The sequence below is a fragment of the Notechis scutatus genome, chromosome Z, assembly GCF_049901735.1.
Source record: "Notechis scutatus isolate UNSWTSFEM ecotype Mainland chromosome Z, rNotScu1.2, whole genome shotgun sequence".
NCBI lineage: Eukaryota > Metazoa > Chordata > Lepidosauria > Squamata > Elapidae > Notechis > Notechis scutatus.
In genome coordinates, this window is record NC_142025.1 from 136,520,444 (window position 1) to 136,536,520 (window position 16,077).

Genomic DNA, 16,077 nt, shown 5'->3' on the forward strand with positions numbered 1-16,077 from the left:
GGAAGCGGTGGGCGCGAGGGCGGTGAAAGAGAGGACGTCGACGTGCGTGGTGACATCACTCCCTCGCGGCGACATTCCGCGGAGATTCCTCACGTGGTTTGTCCCGGAGGGTGGGATATTAGCTTTCCGCTTCAGAAGCGTAGAACTACAACTCCCATGACCCTGCGGGTTTCATTTAACTTCAACCTGAGGGGGATCAACACAGGATGTTATCTCAGGACATGGGAGAAGATGCAGGCTGTGACCTACATCCATCTCAGTGTCTTTGGACCGTTTGTTTTATTGTATCCTAATTTTCCTTGTGAAGAGACAAAAGAGGGGAAAGAGACTCGAACTCCCCTGCCTTGAAGATCCAGAAGAAAGACAAAACACACATGACATAAAGAAGGAAAGTTTCTCTCCCCTTTTCTCTTTTACCAGCTTCATAACTTTAGTAGCTGGCAAAATTTTTTTTGGGATAGTTGGACTTTTTTTCCCATTAATATCATGGTAATATTTTGGTTTCTGTAGTCTATCAGTCACTGTTGCAGATCCCATTTCCCAGATGTAAAGAGTACTCTATCCTTTCTGAAAACAATTATCCCTTCCCCTCCCCTTTTTTCCTTTTTACAATTTTCCTACCCAAAAAAGAATGGTTGCTTTATAGCATGACCAACTTTTCCTGGCTCTTGGTCAAAACAGTTGACTTCTGTATGCACTGGCTTCTGTACCACCTGGTGCCTGGATCAATCTGCAGCACTTCATACTCCATTTCTAGGGTGACATTCCAGTATTTGAGAGCTGCCACAAAGAGAAGAGGGGATCAACTTATCTTCTCTAGACCAGGGGTCTCCAACCTTGGCAACTTTAAGTCTTGTGGACTTCAACTCCCAGAATTCCTCAGCCAGCAAAGCTGACTGAGGAATTCTGGGAATTGAAGTCCACAAGTCTTAAGTGCCAAGGTGGAGACCTGCTCTAGACTCTAGAGCACCAGAAGGCAGGACAAGAAGCAATGGATGTGTTGGAAGTTATGATTCACCCCTCTCCTTGGAAAAGAAAAGGACAGGAAAATTCCCATAAAAGAAAAGAGAAGTAGAAAATCAGGCAGAGATTCAACCCTCACCCTTGTCAATGGGGCCATTAAAAGCTGAAGCCAGTCTATTCTCCACAACAAAGGAAGGATAAAATTACATGAGCCAGCACATCCAAATACCATGGGATACAGAGAAAAACCCTACAAATTAGCTAATATCCCCCTTTCCCCTAGAAATCGAATAGATGGCAAACTATAAAGTTGTGAAAACAGCAAAAGCAAACACCCAAAAGGAACAGAAATCAACCAAAGTAATTAAGAACTTTAGACACATGAGAAAAGGAGATATTCACCAAAACACAGTAACAAAAAACATGGAGGAACCAGACAGGGAGGAAGAAAAGAATTAAACCATAATAGCAAACCTAAGGCATAAACAGAAAGCTCAGGATATTGCAAGAAAATGCAAACTGATTAATTACAGGGAACGAGTAGCTACAAAGGGCCAGGAAAAACAGAGATTGGACTATAAAACAATTATTTATTTGCCTTCCGCCCAGATCCCAGGACGGAAGAACCCAAACAGGTTTTAAACACCATAAAAAAAAACCCAATCACACATGCCAAATCAAAAGACTTCAAAGGGTTCACATGCCAAATAAGAGTTTAAAAGGGGTTTTTACAGTTCAACAGGCTAGCCTCAGGAATGCTGACTTTGCCTTTTCTTAACTGGTTCCTGCTTCCAATGTAGCTGATTTCCAATCATTTTGTAGTAAATCTCCCAGCAGGGAAATTTGAATTCATAAAGGGAAAAAGCTCTGCCTTTCAACGATCCTTAAAGAGAAAGGTTTCTTTTTTCCTTTCAGCAGATGGAAACTAATCAAGAAGAGAAGCAACCTGGAAGGAGAAACTTCCTAACAGTGAGAACAATTAACCAGTGGAACAGCTGGCCTTCAGAAGTTGTGGATGCTTCATCACTGGAGGTTTTTAAGAAGAGACTGGATAGCAACTTGTCTGAAATGGTATAGGGTCTCCTGCTCAAAGCAGGGGGTTAGACAGGGGTGGGATTCTACCAGTTCGCACCTATTTGCTAGAACAGGTTGTTAACATTCTAAGCAGTTCAGAGAACCGATTGTTAGAAGAAATTACTGGCCTAATCCTGTGAGGAAGGCAGGAAGGAAACATTCTGGTGTTGCTTACAGAAACTACCTCTCTGTTAACCCTTATTACATTCTTGGCAGGACTAGACTTCCTGTCTCAGGAACATCTCTAGAGTTTTTTTTCCCTCCTTTGCTGGTACTTTGCTTGTGTGGAGTGACCATTCAAAATTACAATGGCACTGAAAAAAGTGACTTATGGCCATTTTTCACACTTATGACTGTTGCAGCATCCCCACAGTCATGAGAGGCCAGGCGAGGAGATGCGTGCCTCGATGTGAGTGATATTGAGTTGGCCACTCCCAGCCAATAACATGACCACCAAGCCACGCACACCAACTAAGCCACGCCCACAGAACCGGTTGTTAAAAAATTTGAATCTCACCCCTGGGGTTAGACTAAAAAGACCTCAAAACTCCCAACTCCATTCTGAATCTGGTTTGAAGACAGGACAAGAAGCAAAGGATGGAAACTCATCAATGAGAGAATAAACCTAGAACTAAGGACAAATTTTCTGACAGAATAATTAACCAGTGGAATGACATGCCTCCAGACATTGGGGTGCTCTGACACTGGAGGCTTTTAAGAAGAGATAAGGTTTACTGCCTGAGCTGGGTTGGACTAGAAGACCTCCAACTCGATTATTGTTTTATGTTATTATTCTATATAGGAAAAAAATCTGAAATCTGAACTCATTAGCTGCATGAATGGAAAGACATTTGCTCAAATGGACCTGTTATAACTATACTTTTGCAGGTGTTTTAATTGAAAACGATTCTTGGAGCAAAAGTTGGTGGAATCGTGAGGTTTAAATGTAATACTGGAAGTGCTTCAAATATGGCTGCCCAGTGCTGCTCCCTCAAGTCTTCTGCTTCTCCTTGCAATGGTCACCTACTCGTCATCTTGAATATTTCTCTATTTTCTTCCTCTAGCAAGTTTAGATAACTTTAGATTTTCAAAGAAAGACAGTGATGAAGTGGATAGCCTTCCTGAGGAAATGTCTGTGGAGATTCTCAGTCATCAAGATCATAGTTGTCTCCAAGATGTTTTTTTTTTTTTTTGAAAAGGCAACTGGACTGTTTTTTCCTTGAAGAGGAAGAAGAAAACATTTCACTTCTCATCCAAGAAGCTCCATCAGTTCTGATGGGGGGCACAGGTGGAAAGATAGGGACAGACAGTTGAGACCGGACGGTGTGTGTGTGTGTGTAAAGATAGATTTGATAGAATGGTGAGGGGTGGGGGGGGGAGAGGAGGGGAATGGAAGGATGGATTATATTTTTTGCAGTCATTGTTAGCTCTCCAAGGGAGTTTAGGGCATGGGGGGGAGTACCTGTGCCCTCAGGGTCACCTGAATCAGGGTGCAATTGATTGTGAAATTTTCTTGTAATTTCTGCAAGGGCTGCGTTGTAGACTGGAGATAGGTGGTGTCTTATTCCTCTTGCTGTGTAAATGGACCGGTGTTCAGTTCCAATGCAGATGAATTATTTTACCCTTCTTTCAAACCAATGGGCCTCTCTATCCAAATTGTGGACTTTGCTATCTTCAAAAAGAGTGGCCTTTGTCTTTCAAAAGCAGGTGGACCACTGAATCTTGTCTTGATGGGTTTGATCTCCTATATTGTGCTATCTGCTTGTGAAATGAGGAAATTTTATTTTTTTCCCCTATCACATTGGTCTCCCATCATGGTCAGGATTAGCACTGGATTTTGGTATCCTTGTATATTTGTCCAAACATTCTAATAAGGCTCATATCAGGGCCAGCTCAAGAACAACATATAATAATCCAGCCAAAGTTCAGTTTTTATTTGCTTATGTCCAATAGACAAAATCATGTCAGACTAAACCTTTAATACTAGTAGTGATGGAATGGATATACCTTGGGAAATTCTATTCTCTTCCTCTGCCTCCTGACCAACTCCCAGCTGTGTTATGTCTTGTCACCTTCCTCTCTGGTCATTGGGGTCATTCAGACTTTTGTGAATGGAAAATTCACAAAAGAAGATTCTGAAAGTTGTTTGCATTAGCGTACCTACTTACTCTTTGTTTAAAAGTGAAGTAATCTTAATAAAAGAAAAAGTGTGCCAGCCTCCAGGCACAGTTAGGTTTTGGATCTTGAGGGTAGGGGTGAGGTTAATCATCAGGCATTGCTTGGAGTGCCAGATCAGGTATTTTTAAATGGTACAGGCCTTAGCCAAGGGAAATGAGTTGTAAGGGATGGTACCTACAGAGGTGGAGGAGGTGGGACACATTCCAAGGAGAGGCAGGAGCCCCTAAAATGCAGTAACTTGACTCGGCGGCAGAGGTGGTCTTCAGCAGGTTCTGACCAGTTCTGGAGAACCGGTAGCGAAAAATTTGAGTAGCTCGGAGAACCAGCAAATGCCACCTCTGAGTGGAGATTTTGCAGTATCCTTCCTCTGCCATGCCCACCAAGCCATGCCCACAGAACAGGTTAAAAATTTTTTAATCCCACCACTGCTCGGGGTGTGTGTGTGGATGTCCGAACTTTAAAACCAGGTCATCAGTAGTTTTTGAGGAGGAGTCTATTATAACTTTGAACAGTTGCTAAACGACCGCTTGTAAGTCGAGGACTACCTGTAAGTAGGCAAAGCGGTTGTAGCTCAGCACTTGCTATTCCAGACAAAAGAGAAAGTCGGTAGAGGATGTTTAACAGTGAATTAATGGGAGTGACAGGGAACAGCATCATCCGGTTGCTTACTACTTTTCTCAACCCCTGTGGTGGTCATTTGTGAATGAACAAGCCCTCTATGAGAGCCCCTTTCTTCACACTGAACATGCAAATGGAGTCCAAATTGGTTGAGACAACACTGTTCAACAGCAATGTAACAATAGATGACTTAACCCAGGGTCCCCAACTCTTGGACTGCGGCCCACTTCCAGGCCTGGAGGCATTCAGAACTGGAGGCATTCAGAAGTGGTGGGTGAATGCATGCACCCCCACTTGCAGGAGCAGCAGTAAGCTGCTCACCACTTGCGCAGAACCATCCTTTCAACCTCCCCAACCAGAAAATCTAGGGGAACTCTGATTTAACCCATGGCTCAACACTGGCAGGAAGCATTGTCATGTAATCAGATAAACTTGGAGTTTGCTATGGCTGAAGAGGACCCAGAGTGGGCCTTGCCGGAAGCTCTTTAAACCTGGAAGAAGGCTCATTTATGCTTCTTATGTTGGATAATATAATTCTAAATGAAATCAGAAGAAGAAAGAAACTCATTTGTGACTGGATCAATCAACATCGTTCAGACAGTAGTTGAGGACTACTTGCACCTATATATGCTCTCGACATAGACTCTCAATGTTCTTCGGTCATTCCTCCCCGTAACGTGCCTCCCGCCACCAAGATGAGGGAGTGTAGCAGTATATTCTGTAGACATCCCCGGGACTGCATATTCTTTCACACAGTTGTGTGCATGCAAAATCAGAGATGGACACCATGTAAAATAAAGTTTCCCTTTTATTTTAAACTGGGCAAGTTCCAAATGCTTGTTAGTGTGGGGGTGGGGTGGGGTGGTTCTAATTAGGAACAAGGAGGCTGATAGGGAAGCAAGGGTAGCTCTGGGCCCCTAATGGGTTCTCCTATTCTCTCAATTCTCTTGGTAGGACCCAGTGGTGTCCTCCATTTTTCCTGCACGCCCATGGTCAGAGCAGGGCGCATCCCTCTCTAGCTGGGTGGCTTTTGCTGTTTTGTCTCCATCGTCCATATACTCTTTCGATCCACCTCTCATGCCTGCACTCACGCGGTGTTTTTATTTATTTTTCCACAAAAACCACACGCTTTTTTTAATAGATAAACTTCAATTTCTATTTTGAAATTAGCTCAGCTTCCAATTATTTTCTGTCATTCACCCTTTCATGTGGCTCGCACTCGTTCTGTCTCTCAACCGTGTCTCTCTTTATTTACCTTTCTTGATGTATTCATACCGCTCATCCCCACCACTGAAGGTTTCCCGGCCTAAGGAATATTCTCTCCCTCCCTCCCCCTTTCCTTTCTTAGAGAAGGTAGGCTATTGAAGAGATTCAAGTGAAGGAGCAGGGGGCACCTGGTGAAAAAGGCTCACTTAAGTTGTATTCTAGCAAATGTTTGGGTTGGGGAGGGGTCTCTCTCTGTGTTAGTTGGGGGTGGTGTGCATCTGGGTTGGGGTCTTCTGGACTGCATCTAGGACTGTAATCCGGTCTGGCAGGGGAGGACCACTTCTTCGCTAGCACCGACATAAGACGCTCGCATGCTGGGAGAATACTATGGAATGATAAAAAGAGAGGAGCGAGGAAGTTAATAACCAAGCAATATTAGAACAGCAGTTATTCTACCTTTTCAATCTGTCCCTTTCCAGGTGAGTTGGGAGCTGCAATTTTTAAATCTCCGACCAACATACTGGCTGAGTATTCTAGTAGTTATATTTGTAGAAACATTGAGAGGTGGGTATGGTTAAATCATGGGTCCCCAACCCCTGGGCTGCAACCCACTACTGGGCCGCAGCCTGTTCAAAACTGGGCCAAGGGAGAAATGAGCAAGCGTGCACATGAACCTCCATTCGCACAAACGGGGGCACTCGCACTCGTGCATGTTCCACTTGTGAGAACAGAGGATGCTTGTGCTCATGAGTGAAGCTCTGCTTGCACGAGTATCTTCTGTTTGTGTGAGTGGAACTTTGCGCACGAGCACAAGCACCTTCCGCTTGCACGTGAAGCTTGCGCAAATGGAGCTGTGTGTGCCCCTGCCCCTCACATGCCCCGCCCCATGCTGGGCCACCAAGCTGGAAAAGTTGGGGACCGCTGGGTTAAATAATTAAGTAGCTCTGGAACTGTGTATAGCTTCAGACCTTTTTGATGGCCCCGAGTTACCCCAAATTCTTCTCATCCAAAAATAAAGAGTTAAATAGATGTATGGTGTCTCAGGCTAAATACACCTACGTTAACTAAATTTACAAACCATGCATGAAATTGTGAAAACTCTGCCCTGCTTCCTCTGGTGTCAGCAGCACCTGCAAACCCCCTCAGAACCACCTCCACCCTGCCCAAAGCAAAGAAAGCTCAGAAGACATACAACTTGTGCTGTTATAGAACTGATTCAACCCATTTTGACCAAAGGAATAAAAAAAGTAATTTTGCTACTAATTCTGTTGTTTAAGTGATTGTCTATGGAGACTCTCAGTCATCCAGCTCATGTTTGTCCCAAAGGTGTTTTCCAAAAGGCAGCTGGACTTTCTTGGTTTTTCTTTGAAAATGTTTCACTTCTTGTGCAAGAAGCACCTTCAGTTTCTGAAAGTTCTTCAGTTCTGAAGAAGCTTCTTGGATGAGAAGTGAAATGTCTTCAAAGGAAAAAAACAAAACACCTTTGGGTCGGTTTAGGTGATTATTATTATTTTGAGAATCTTACGCATCGGACATATATGCACCAGGTTTTCAACCCCCCCCCCCCCACAATTCAGCATGGATCACAAAACCAAAGCCACTTGTTGTGTCTCTTCTCTGTCATAGCCTACAGCTGATGGGCTGCATTTGGTTACCACATATGGAGGAGTCCATGCTTCTGACTTACCGAAGGGGGTGGGGAATGACGGTCAATGAGAGAGATGCTCTCAAATTGAGGACTGCCACTGTACGAAGCGCTTTGACTCCTGCAAGGGACACCAAGAAAGATGCTGATAAAAAATCCCTCCCTCCCCAAGCCAAGCTACCTAAGCTCTGGAAGGTCAGTCCATTACTTCATAAATACTAGAAAAATTATTTTATTGGACATCAGCAACTTTCTGGAGGACCTCTACAAAAAATGTCTATGTCAGGGGACCCCAACCCATGATCCACGACTCAGTGTCGGGCTGCAGTCCGTTCAGAACCAGGCTGCAGAAGTGATAAACAAGCACATGCATTGAAGCTGCATTTGTGAAAATGGACTGTCCCGCCCCACCACCTCCATCAGTCCACCAAATCAGAAAAATTGGGGACCACTGGTCTAAGTGGCCATTGAAATGAAGGCCCTTGGTCTATTTAGATCTCATGAAAATAAACCATAGCCTGGATTATACAGTAAATCCTAGGTTCATCATGACATATTTGGTCTTTTTTATTTGGAGGAGTAGATATATGCCCCATATCACTATTGCCAACATATAGTGTGACATGAGAATTCCAAATGGAGATCATCTCCACTTTAAAAAAAATATATAAGAAGAAGATCAAGGATCTCAAGATTTGCATACTTATCTCTATTTGGAGAGTATATTTATATAGGGAGGGGGCAATACCTGTTTCTCCAATATAAAAATAGAAGTTGCAGCCCAATAAGTTAATTAGGTAAACACAATTTATCTGAATATGCATTTTATCCGAATTGCACTCCAGAGAATGGGGCATGAAAAGCAGTGAAAAGGTTAAGGATTGAGGAGAAAAGAATAAAACAGTAGCGGTCAGTTTTGCTTAGTTTGGGAAAGATAAGATAGTGTAGACCAGGGGTCTCCAACCTTGGCAACTTTAAGACTGGTGGACTTCAACTCCCAGAATTCCTCAGCCAGCAAAGCTCTGGGAGCTGAAGTCCACAAGTCTTAAAGTTGCCAAGGTTGGAGACCCCTGGAAAATCTGGAGTAAGAAAAGGACCGGTCACTGGGAACACATTAGAGGTAGTGAAGGGACTTGGGTGGTATTTCCAGAAGAGCATTTTGATAAATGGATCATCTTAGGCTGGGCCAGGAATGGAAAGTGATACATAGGGCTGGCTCGCCATTATGGAAACAAGATGGAAAACATAATAATAATAAAAAAAATACGGGTGAAGAAAACAAAGGAATTAATGATTCCATCTCTATGGAAAACTGCTTTAGTGGGATGGCTCCTGGTGATACCCTAATAAAAGACATCTAAAATGGTATTTAATGGATAGGAGCAATGTGGAACAGACTGCATCTGCAGGCAATAAAGCCTTCTCCATGAGAGATGTTTATATCCCTTTTTTGAGAGTGAGCAACAGAATTTCATTTTTAATATGTGCCAGTGTGCTCACAGTAAAAAAAAAAATGACAATAAAGGTTATCTCATCTCTATCATCTCTCATCTCATCTCATCTTCTTATGTTTAAACAGATGCTGGAGGGTACAATAGATTCCTGTATGGGTCAGGGAGTCAGACTACATGATCTCCCAGGCCCCTCAAAATCCGTATACTCTATGAAACTAAGAGTAAGAAGAATTAAATAAGCTGCTTAGATGTTTCTGAAGGAAATGGGGTGATAGTATAATGCAGTGTATGAAATAAACATTCCTTCTCCTACTCTGGTGATCCAGACAGTAGGAAATATAGATAGTCCTCCACTTACAACAGTTTGTTTAGTGACTGTTCGAAGTTACTTATGGCCACTGCAACATCCTCATGGTCATATAATCAAAATTCAGATGCCAGGCAACTGACTGATATTTATGATGGTTGCAGCATCCCGGGTTATGTGATCTCCTTTTGCAACCTTCCGGCATGCAAAATCAATGGGGGAAGCCAGATTTGCTTAACAACCGTGTTAGTAACTTAACAACTGCAGTGATTCACCTAACAAGGGTGGAGCAAAATTCACTTAACAAAAAAAAAAAAAAAATGGGGCTCAATTATGGTCGCAAATCAAGGACTATCTGTCAGCTTTCCGAAATCTCCTATTATTCTCAATTCTTTAAACTTCAAAATGGCTAAACAATGTTGACCATCGCATCTGCCCTTCTCCTTGATTAGGGAGCCCAGATGAGGTGGTTTCAGACAACTAAAGCAGCACCGGGGAAGGAGAATGAATGAGATGAGGAAAAAGCCAGGGAAGGAGGCAAGAAGGAGGGAGGAGGTGAGGGGAAAGGAGCTTGAAGAGGTAGAGGGAACAATCCATTCCTGATTTTGGGGGTGGGGGAGTCTGTCCTCCCTTCCCCCTCCCCCTCACGCACTCGGATCTGGGCCACTGGGGCCGCTCCATACCCCTCCCGCTTTGCAGGGGGTATTAAGACCAAGCACGTGGGGAGGGGGTTGGGAGGTGGGGGTTGGGGGTTACTCACATGTACTGTGAGATGGGGGCGTTGGAAATGGGGGGCTGAAAGGCGCAGGCTGCCCCGGCTGCCCCAGCTTGAACAGTGGCCAAAGGAGCTGGGCAGGCTGGGCCCAGCCCCCCCTGTGCGCACTGTTGGCGGTCTACATGCCTGGGGCGTGAAAGGGTCGTCATCCTCCATGTCGTCATAGTCCGAGTCCCTATGCAGGAATTCAGGGCGGGGGAAAAGGGGGGGGAAAGAAGCAAAGGAGTGAGTAACAAGGAAAGAGTCACCTAGTCTAATGATTGTGAAGAAAAACTACGGTCCTAGGGCATCTATCCAGAAAACAAAGAGTTTGTGCCGAATCAAGCATTTAGGTTTTTCTTATTTTTCTTGCATTGGACTGCTGTCCCTTTAGGCCAGGGGTGGAGAACAATGGCCCATTTTATGACTTGTGGACTTCAACTCCCAGGATTCCTGACCCAACATGGCTATCTTAAGAATTCTGGGAGTTGAAGTCCACAAGTCATAAAAGAGGCCATTGTTCCCTACCCCCGCTTTAATGTGTAAATTCAGAACAGGAAAACAGGACAACCTGGCCCAATCTTCTGGCTCAATCTGATCTAGTTCACAGATTTTACATGTCAAATAAGACACACTCTGGTTTCATTTGGACTTCCGATCCCAGAATTTTAAACACACCCTTTTGTTTACAGACGTGAAGTGGGATAATCAAAGTTAACGAACAGTTAAAGTTTTATTCTGAAAGGGATCATCTTGCTGTGTATTTTCTATATCAGGGATGTGCAACATTTTTGGCCTATGTGTGGCCTACTGAGGATCATCCTCTTTTAACAACCCCATAATCACCTGTGGGGTGAAGTCTGGGTAATTGAATGGAGTGAGTGTTTACTGGTCAGATGTCCTTCCTGGTACCAATGCAGAGGTCCCCCGCCCAGCACATATATTCTCAGTGTGCCCAGAGAGAGAAATAGCTGCCTCTACCTACGATCAAACTCACAGCCTCCTGATTGTGAGACAAGAGCTCCACCTCTAGGCCACCGTACTTGAGTGGCCTACGGAGGATGTATGCCAAAAAATAGGCAGGGTTTGGACAAAACCAAGATTTTACTGATATACCATTTAAAGTTGAATAACCTTTCACATTTAAGTTCTTTAATTTTAATTAAATACAACTAGTATGATTTAATTGCCTACTGGTAGTCCTCGACTTACAAGTGTTCATTTAGTGCAAGGGTCTTCAAACTTGGCAAGTTGAAGATTTGTGGACTTCAACTCCCAGAATTGCTGAACTAACATGATTGGAGGGGGAATTCTGGGAGTTGAAGTCCACCAGTCTTAAAGGAGTCAAGTTTGAAGACCCCTGATTTAGTGACTGTTCAAAGTTACAACTGCACTGAAAAAATGAGGGTTTTCACACTTACAGCTGTTGCAGCATCCCCTTAGTCACGTGATCAAGATTCAGCTGCCTGGCAACTGGTTCATACTTATGACGGTTGCAATGTCCTGGAGTCGTATGATCATCTTTTACAACTTTCTAACAAGCAAAGTCAATGGGAAATCCAGGTTCACTGGACAACTGTGTTACTAGCTTAACAACTGCGATGATTCACTTAAAAACTGTGGCAAGGAAGGTGGTAAAATTGGGCAACAAACATCTCACTTAGCGACATACATTTTGGGCTCAATTGTGGTCGTAAGTCAAGGACTACCTGTACTTCATAGTTCCTTCCTCTGGTTATATTAAAAGCTACAATGTGGTGGCTGATTTTGGAGAAGCCTGTGGCCCTGCCTTCAAGGCTTGGGCATTGATACAGATCCTGAGGACTGTGGTTATTCATATCTACAGCAACTACCATTAGTGTGTTTGAACAGGATACCATTTCTTTTTGCCTAATCTGGTGCAGTTTCTGCCTGCCTAGAACGGAGGCTCACAATTCTCACACACTGGATATCAGCACTCACCTGTTCTGGAACCTCTTCCAAGCCCGGGGCAGACTACAGACTGCTGTGGTGAAGGAAAGGGCAGAGAGGAAGGAGAAGAGGAGGAGGAAAAGCAATCCCTCCATGCCATCATAGCACAGCCCTTTCAGGCCATCCACATAGTCCTAGGAGACACAGGAAGTGACATAGAGGTAGTTCCATATGGATGTTTTAAAGTCTATTGGCAATGATTCCTGGTTTCTGGGTATCAGGATATCCAGATGGGACATTATACTTTTTAATCACTAATCCACATTTTCTCTCTCTTTTACAACCTTTTTTTAATGGGAATTATTCACTCCATCTGAAACACTAAGATGAGAATGACAGGTCTATAAAGTTACGATTATGCCATAGCTCTTTCATTTTCTAGATTTATTATAGCAATAGCAGTTAGATTTATATACCACTTCATAGTGCTTTACAGCCATCTCTAAGCGGTTTGCAGAATCAGCATATTACCACCAACAATCTGGTTCCTCATTTTACCCACCTCGGAAGGCTGGAAGGCTGAGTCAACTTTGACCCAGTGAGAATCGAACTGGTGGCAGTCGGCAGTCAACAGAATTAGCCTGCAGTATTACTTTCTAACCATTGCACCACCACAGCTCTTCATGGAAGAGGCTTTGATATCTGGACTGATGCTTATAATCTCTCCACTGTTCACACTCGCTGGTTGTGAGCCTGTGTACTGATGTTTCAAATCCCTTGTGTATAAAACTGCTTATAAAATCACAGGATGCCATAAGTGCCATGTTGAGATTCTGCCATGTTGAGATTGCTCCATTTTGGTTTGGATGGAAAACAGCTCATATGAAAAGGAACCACACCCTTATGATGTACAGAGGAAGTCATAGGACTCCCCCTATACATCATGGTTAGGATCTGGGGATCCACTGTTTTCTATCCTTGCCCATGACTGGGCATGCTGGTGGTGACGGAAATAGAAATCGAAAATATTTGGAGAGCAACAAGCTATAGATTCTTGTTATAAATCAGGGGTGTCAATCTCAAGGCTCAAGGGCCAGATCCAGCCTGCGGGGTGCTTAGATCTGGCCTGCGGGGGCAGCCTGGGAACAGCAATGGACCGGCCCACAGTGCCTCTGCCAACAAAAATGGAGCTCAGGTGGGCCGTGTGTGGCTGCCCCGCACCCCGTTTTTGCTGGCAGAGGACTGCAGGAGGCCATTGTGGCAAAAAATGGTGTGTGGGGGGGGCACAGCCCCCCTCCTGGGCTTCATTTTCACTGGCAGACAACTATAAAAACAAACTAAAAACAAAACAAAAAGGAGAAATGTTTCCCCTTTTGCATTTGAGCATGCAAGAAGGGACAGGAAAGGAGAAAGGGAAAGAGGAAAGACAAAGAAAAAGAAGGGAAGACGGGAAGAGAGCAAGGAAGGAAAAATAATGAAAGAGGGGAATGGAAGAAGAAAGGAGAAGGAAGAGGGAAGGAAAAAGAAGAAAAGGCAGGCAGGCAAGCAGGAGATTATAACGAGAATGAGGGAGGGTCTCAGGTACTTGGCCACCACAAGTACTCTTAGTACTTGGCCACCACAGGTGCCCCCGACACAAGGGACGTTGAACTGGCCATGCCCACCATGCCCAGGCCTCTCCCAGCCATGCCCCCCCCCCCCGGCCCTCCAAGGTCAAACACAACCCTGTTGTCAAACACAACCCACAACGTGGCCCTCAATGAAATCGAGTTTGACACCCCTTTCTGCAGGTGATGATACCGTTACTATGCATGCATGCCCATCGTATCAAGATCTTAAAATGTACACAGAAATATTAAGAAATGTTATGCAGAATGGCTGGAGCAATTAAATGACAAATAAGAGTAATGGGGGGTACCTTATGAAGTCCCCGGCAGTTGAGGAGAGCTACAAGATGATGGAAATTACTTTCTGTGATGTTCAAGGTACTCTGGATGGATACGATGTTCTTCTGTAATGAACGAACAGTGTGAATGAGGACACAGTTGCCCTAATTTGCAGCCTTCCCTTCCCCTCTGGCTAGCCTCCCATAACTTTTCCCTCTCCAAAAGAATGGTGCAATCCCACACCCCTTTCTCTCTGAGCATTTCCCACTGACCTCGGCTGCTGGGAAGTGGGGGATGGCTTCCCTCTCCAATCCGTACAGCTGAGAATGTATGTTGGATAGTGCCCTCTGACACACCGTGAGTCTCTATAGTAGAGTTGGCAACAAAAGGAATGAGAGAAAAACACACCGTGTGCGTAGTCCTTGACTGGCAATCACAATTGCACCCAGAAAATTCATTGTTAGGTGGTGCAGCCATCTGGTGAGCCAGGCAGTCGATTTTTATATATATATAAATATAAACATATACACATATACACATACACATACACATATACATATATTTGTTTTCTTAAGTTTTCGCGGATACTTACATGTATGGTATTCAGCTTTGTTCGGGTATTTTCCCATGTCATTGTAGTTGTGCTTTTAAAGTTGTAGCAACGTTTGACTCACAGTCTGACTCGCAGACGAACACAATACAGAAGCCTGATGATGGCAGATGAGATTCTGCCGAAACATTGCTACAACTTTAAAAGCACAACTACAATAACGTGGGAAAATACCCGAACAAAGCTGAATACCATATATATACATATACATATACATATACATATACACATACACATACATATACACATACACATACACACACACACACACACACACACACACACACACACACACACATATATTGCCATGGCTGTAAAGTAAATCACCCCAATCATTAAACAAAACGTCACATGATTGTGTTTTGTGATTCTGAGTTTGCTTATCAGAAGCTGGCTGCTAAGCTCTCAAATGGACACCATGTGGCCCTGGAACACTGCAGCTATCATAAATATGAGCCGGCTGCCAAGCACCTAGATCACACGTTAGAAAGTGCCAGGAATGTTCGTAAGTCATTTTTGTAATTTTGAATGGTCAGAAAACAAATGGTTGTAAGTCATTTGAGGTTAGCCAACTTACAAACCCCCAATAGAAGGAACCCTCAAATTGGGATATTCCTCCCTCCAAAAGTAAGTTTAAATTCTATCATGTTTTGCATGAAACCAGGGGATTTCAAACACAAGGCCATTTGCAAATCAGCAAATGAAAATAATAAAAGCAAAAGTTTAACTTTATTTTTTTTTGTCTGCTGTTAGAGGAGAGCTGAGCTAGCCATCAAAATGATTTACAGATATGACTATTATGCAATTTTACAACATGCTTGGATTTAGTTTTGGATTTAATCTGAGAATTCAATACACCTTCCTAAAACTTCTGCAACATCCACACAAGTCACATATTATTTGAATAGAAAAGAGGGAATACTTACCTGTTGAAAAGGGTTGAAAATATCTTGGCTGCAGGTTAAATAGTATTGTAGGATTTCTACAGGGTTAAAGGAAAAGAAAAAAGGGCATCAAGACACTGGGTCCATCTAGACATTAGGCCTTTTAAATGCCTTCTTTGATCTCCTGAGTTTGTTTATCTAACATCTGTATATGTTCAGATGAGGTAGAGAAAGAAATATGCGCACACGCGTGCACGCACACACGCGTGCACGCACACCCTCAAGCAGCAAGAAAAACAAGAGACCAGTAACCAAAATAAAGTGTATTAAATAGCTACATCCTGGAAACTGTTGGAAAGAATTGGAATTACAACTTTTCCCTGGGCCATGTGTGGGTTGAGCATTCTGGAAATTGCAACCCTGATGCATATTTATGAATTTCTACCCCTGCCCCCTAAAAGGGATTCTAAGCTCAAGGGTATCCAACTTTGGCAAATTTAAAGACTTGTGGATTTCAATCTCCAGAATTCCCCAGCCAACATGGAAAGACTGGAAACCTCTGCTCTAGCTGTTTGATACCTTCCTGA

At 43.6% G+C, this 16,077-nt stretch overlaps 2 protein-coding genes across 2 annotated transcripts in view; one reads left to right on the top strand and one right to left on the bottom strand.

Moving 5' to 3' along the window:
* The window catches only part of EPS8L1 (EPS8 signaling adaptor L1), a 197,659-nt gene that overhangs the window by 142,513 nt on the left and 39,069 nt on the right, over positions 1–16,077 (top strand). The window lies entirely within an intron of this gene.
* Positions 5,624–16,077, bottom strand: part of TTYH1 (tweety family member 1) — a 91,821-nt gene continuing 81,367 nt past the window's right edge. The window contains 8 exon segments of the mRNA XM_026677437.2: positions 5,624–6,424; positions 7,727–7,805; positions 10,206–10,241; positions 10,243–10,395; positions 12,162–12,304; positions 14,029–14,121; positions 14,269–14,361; positions 15,533–15,588. Of these exon segments, the coding sequence (XP_026533222.2) occupies positions 6,344–6,424; positions 7,727–7,805; positions 10,206–10,241; positions 10,243–10,395; positions 12,162–12,304; positions 14,029–14,121; positions 14,269–14,361; positions 15,533–15,588 (734 nt within the window). The 3' untranslated portion in view covers positions 5,624–6,343.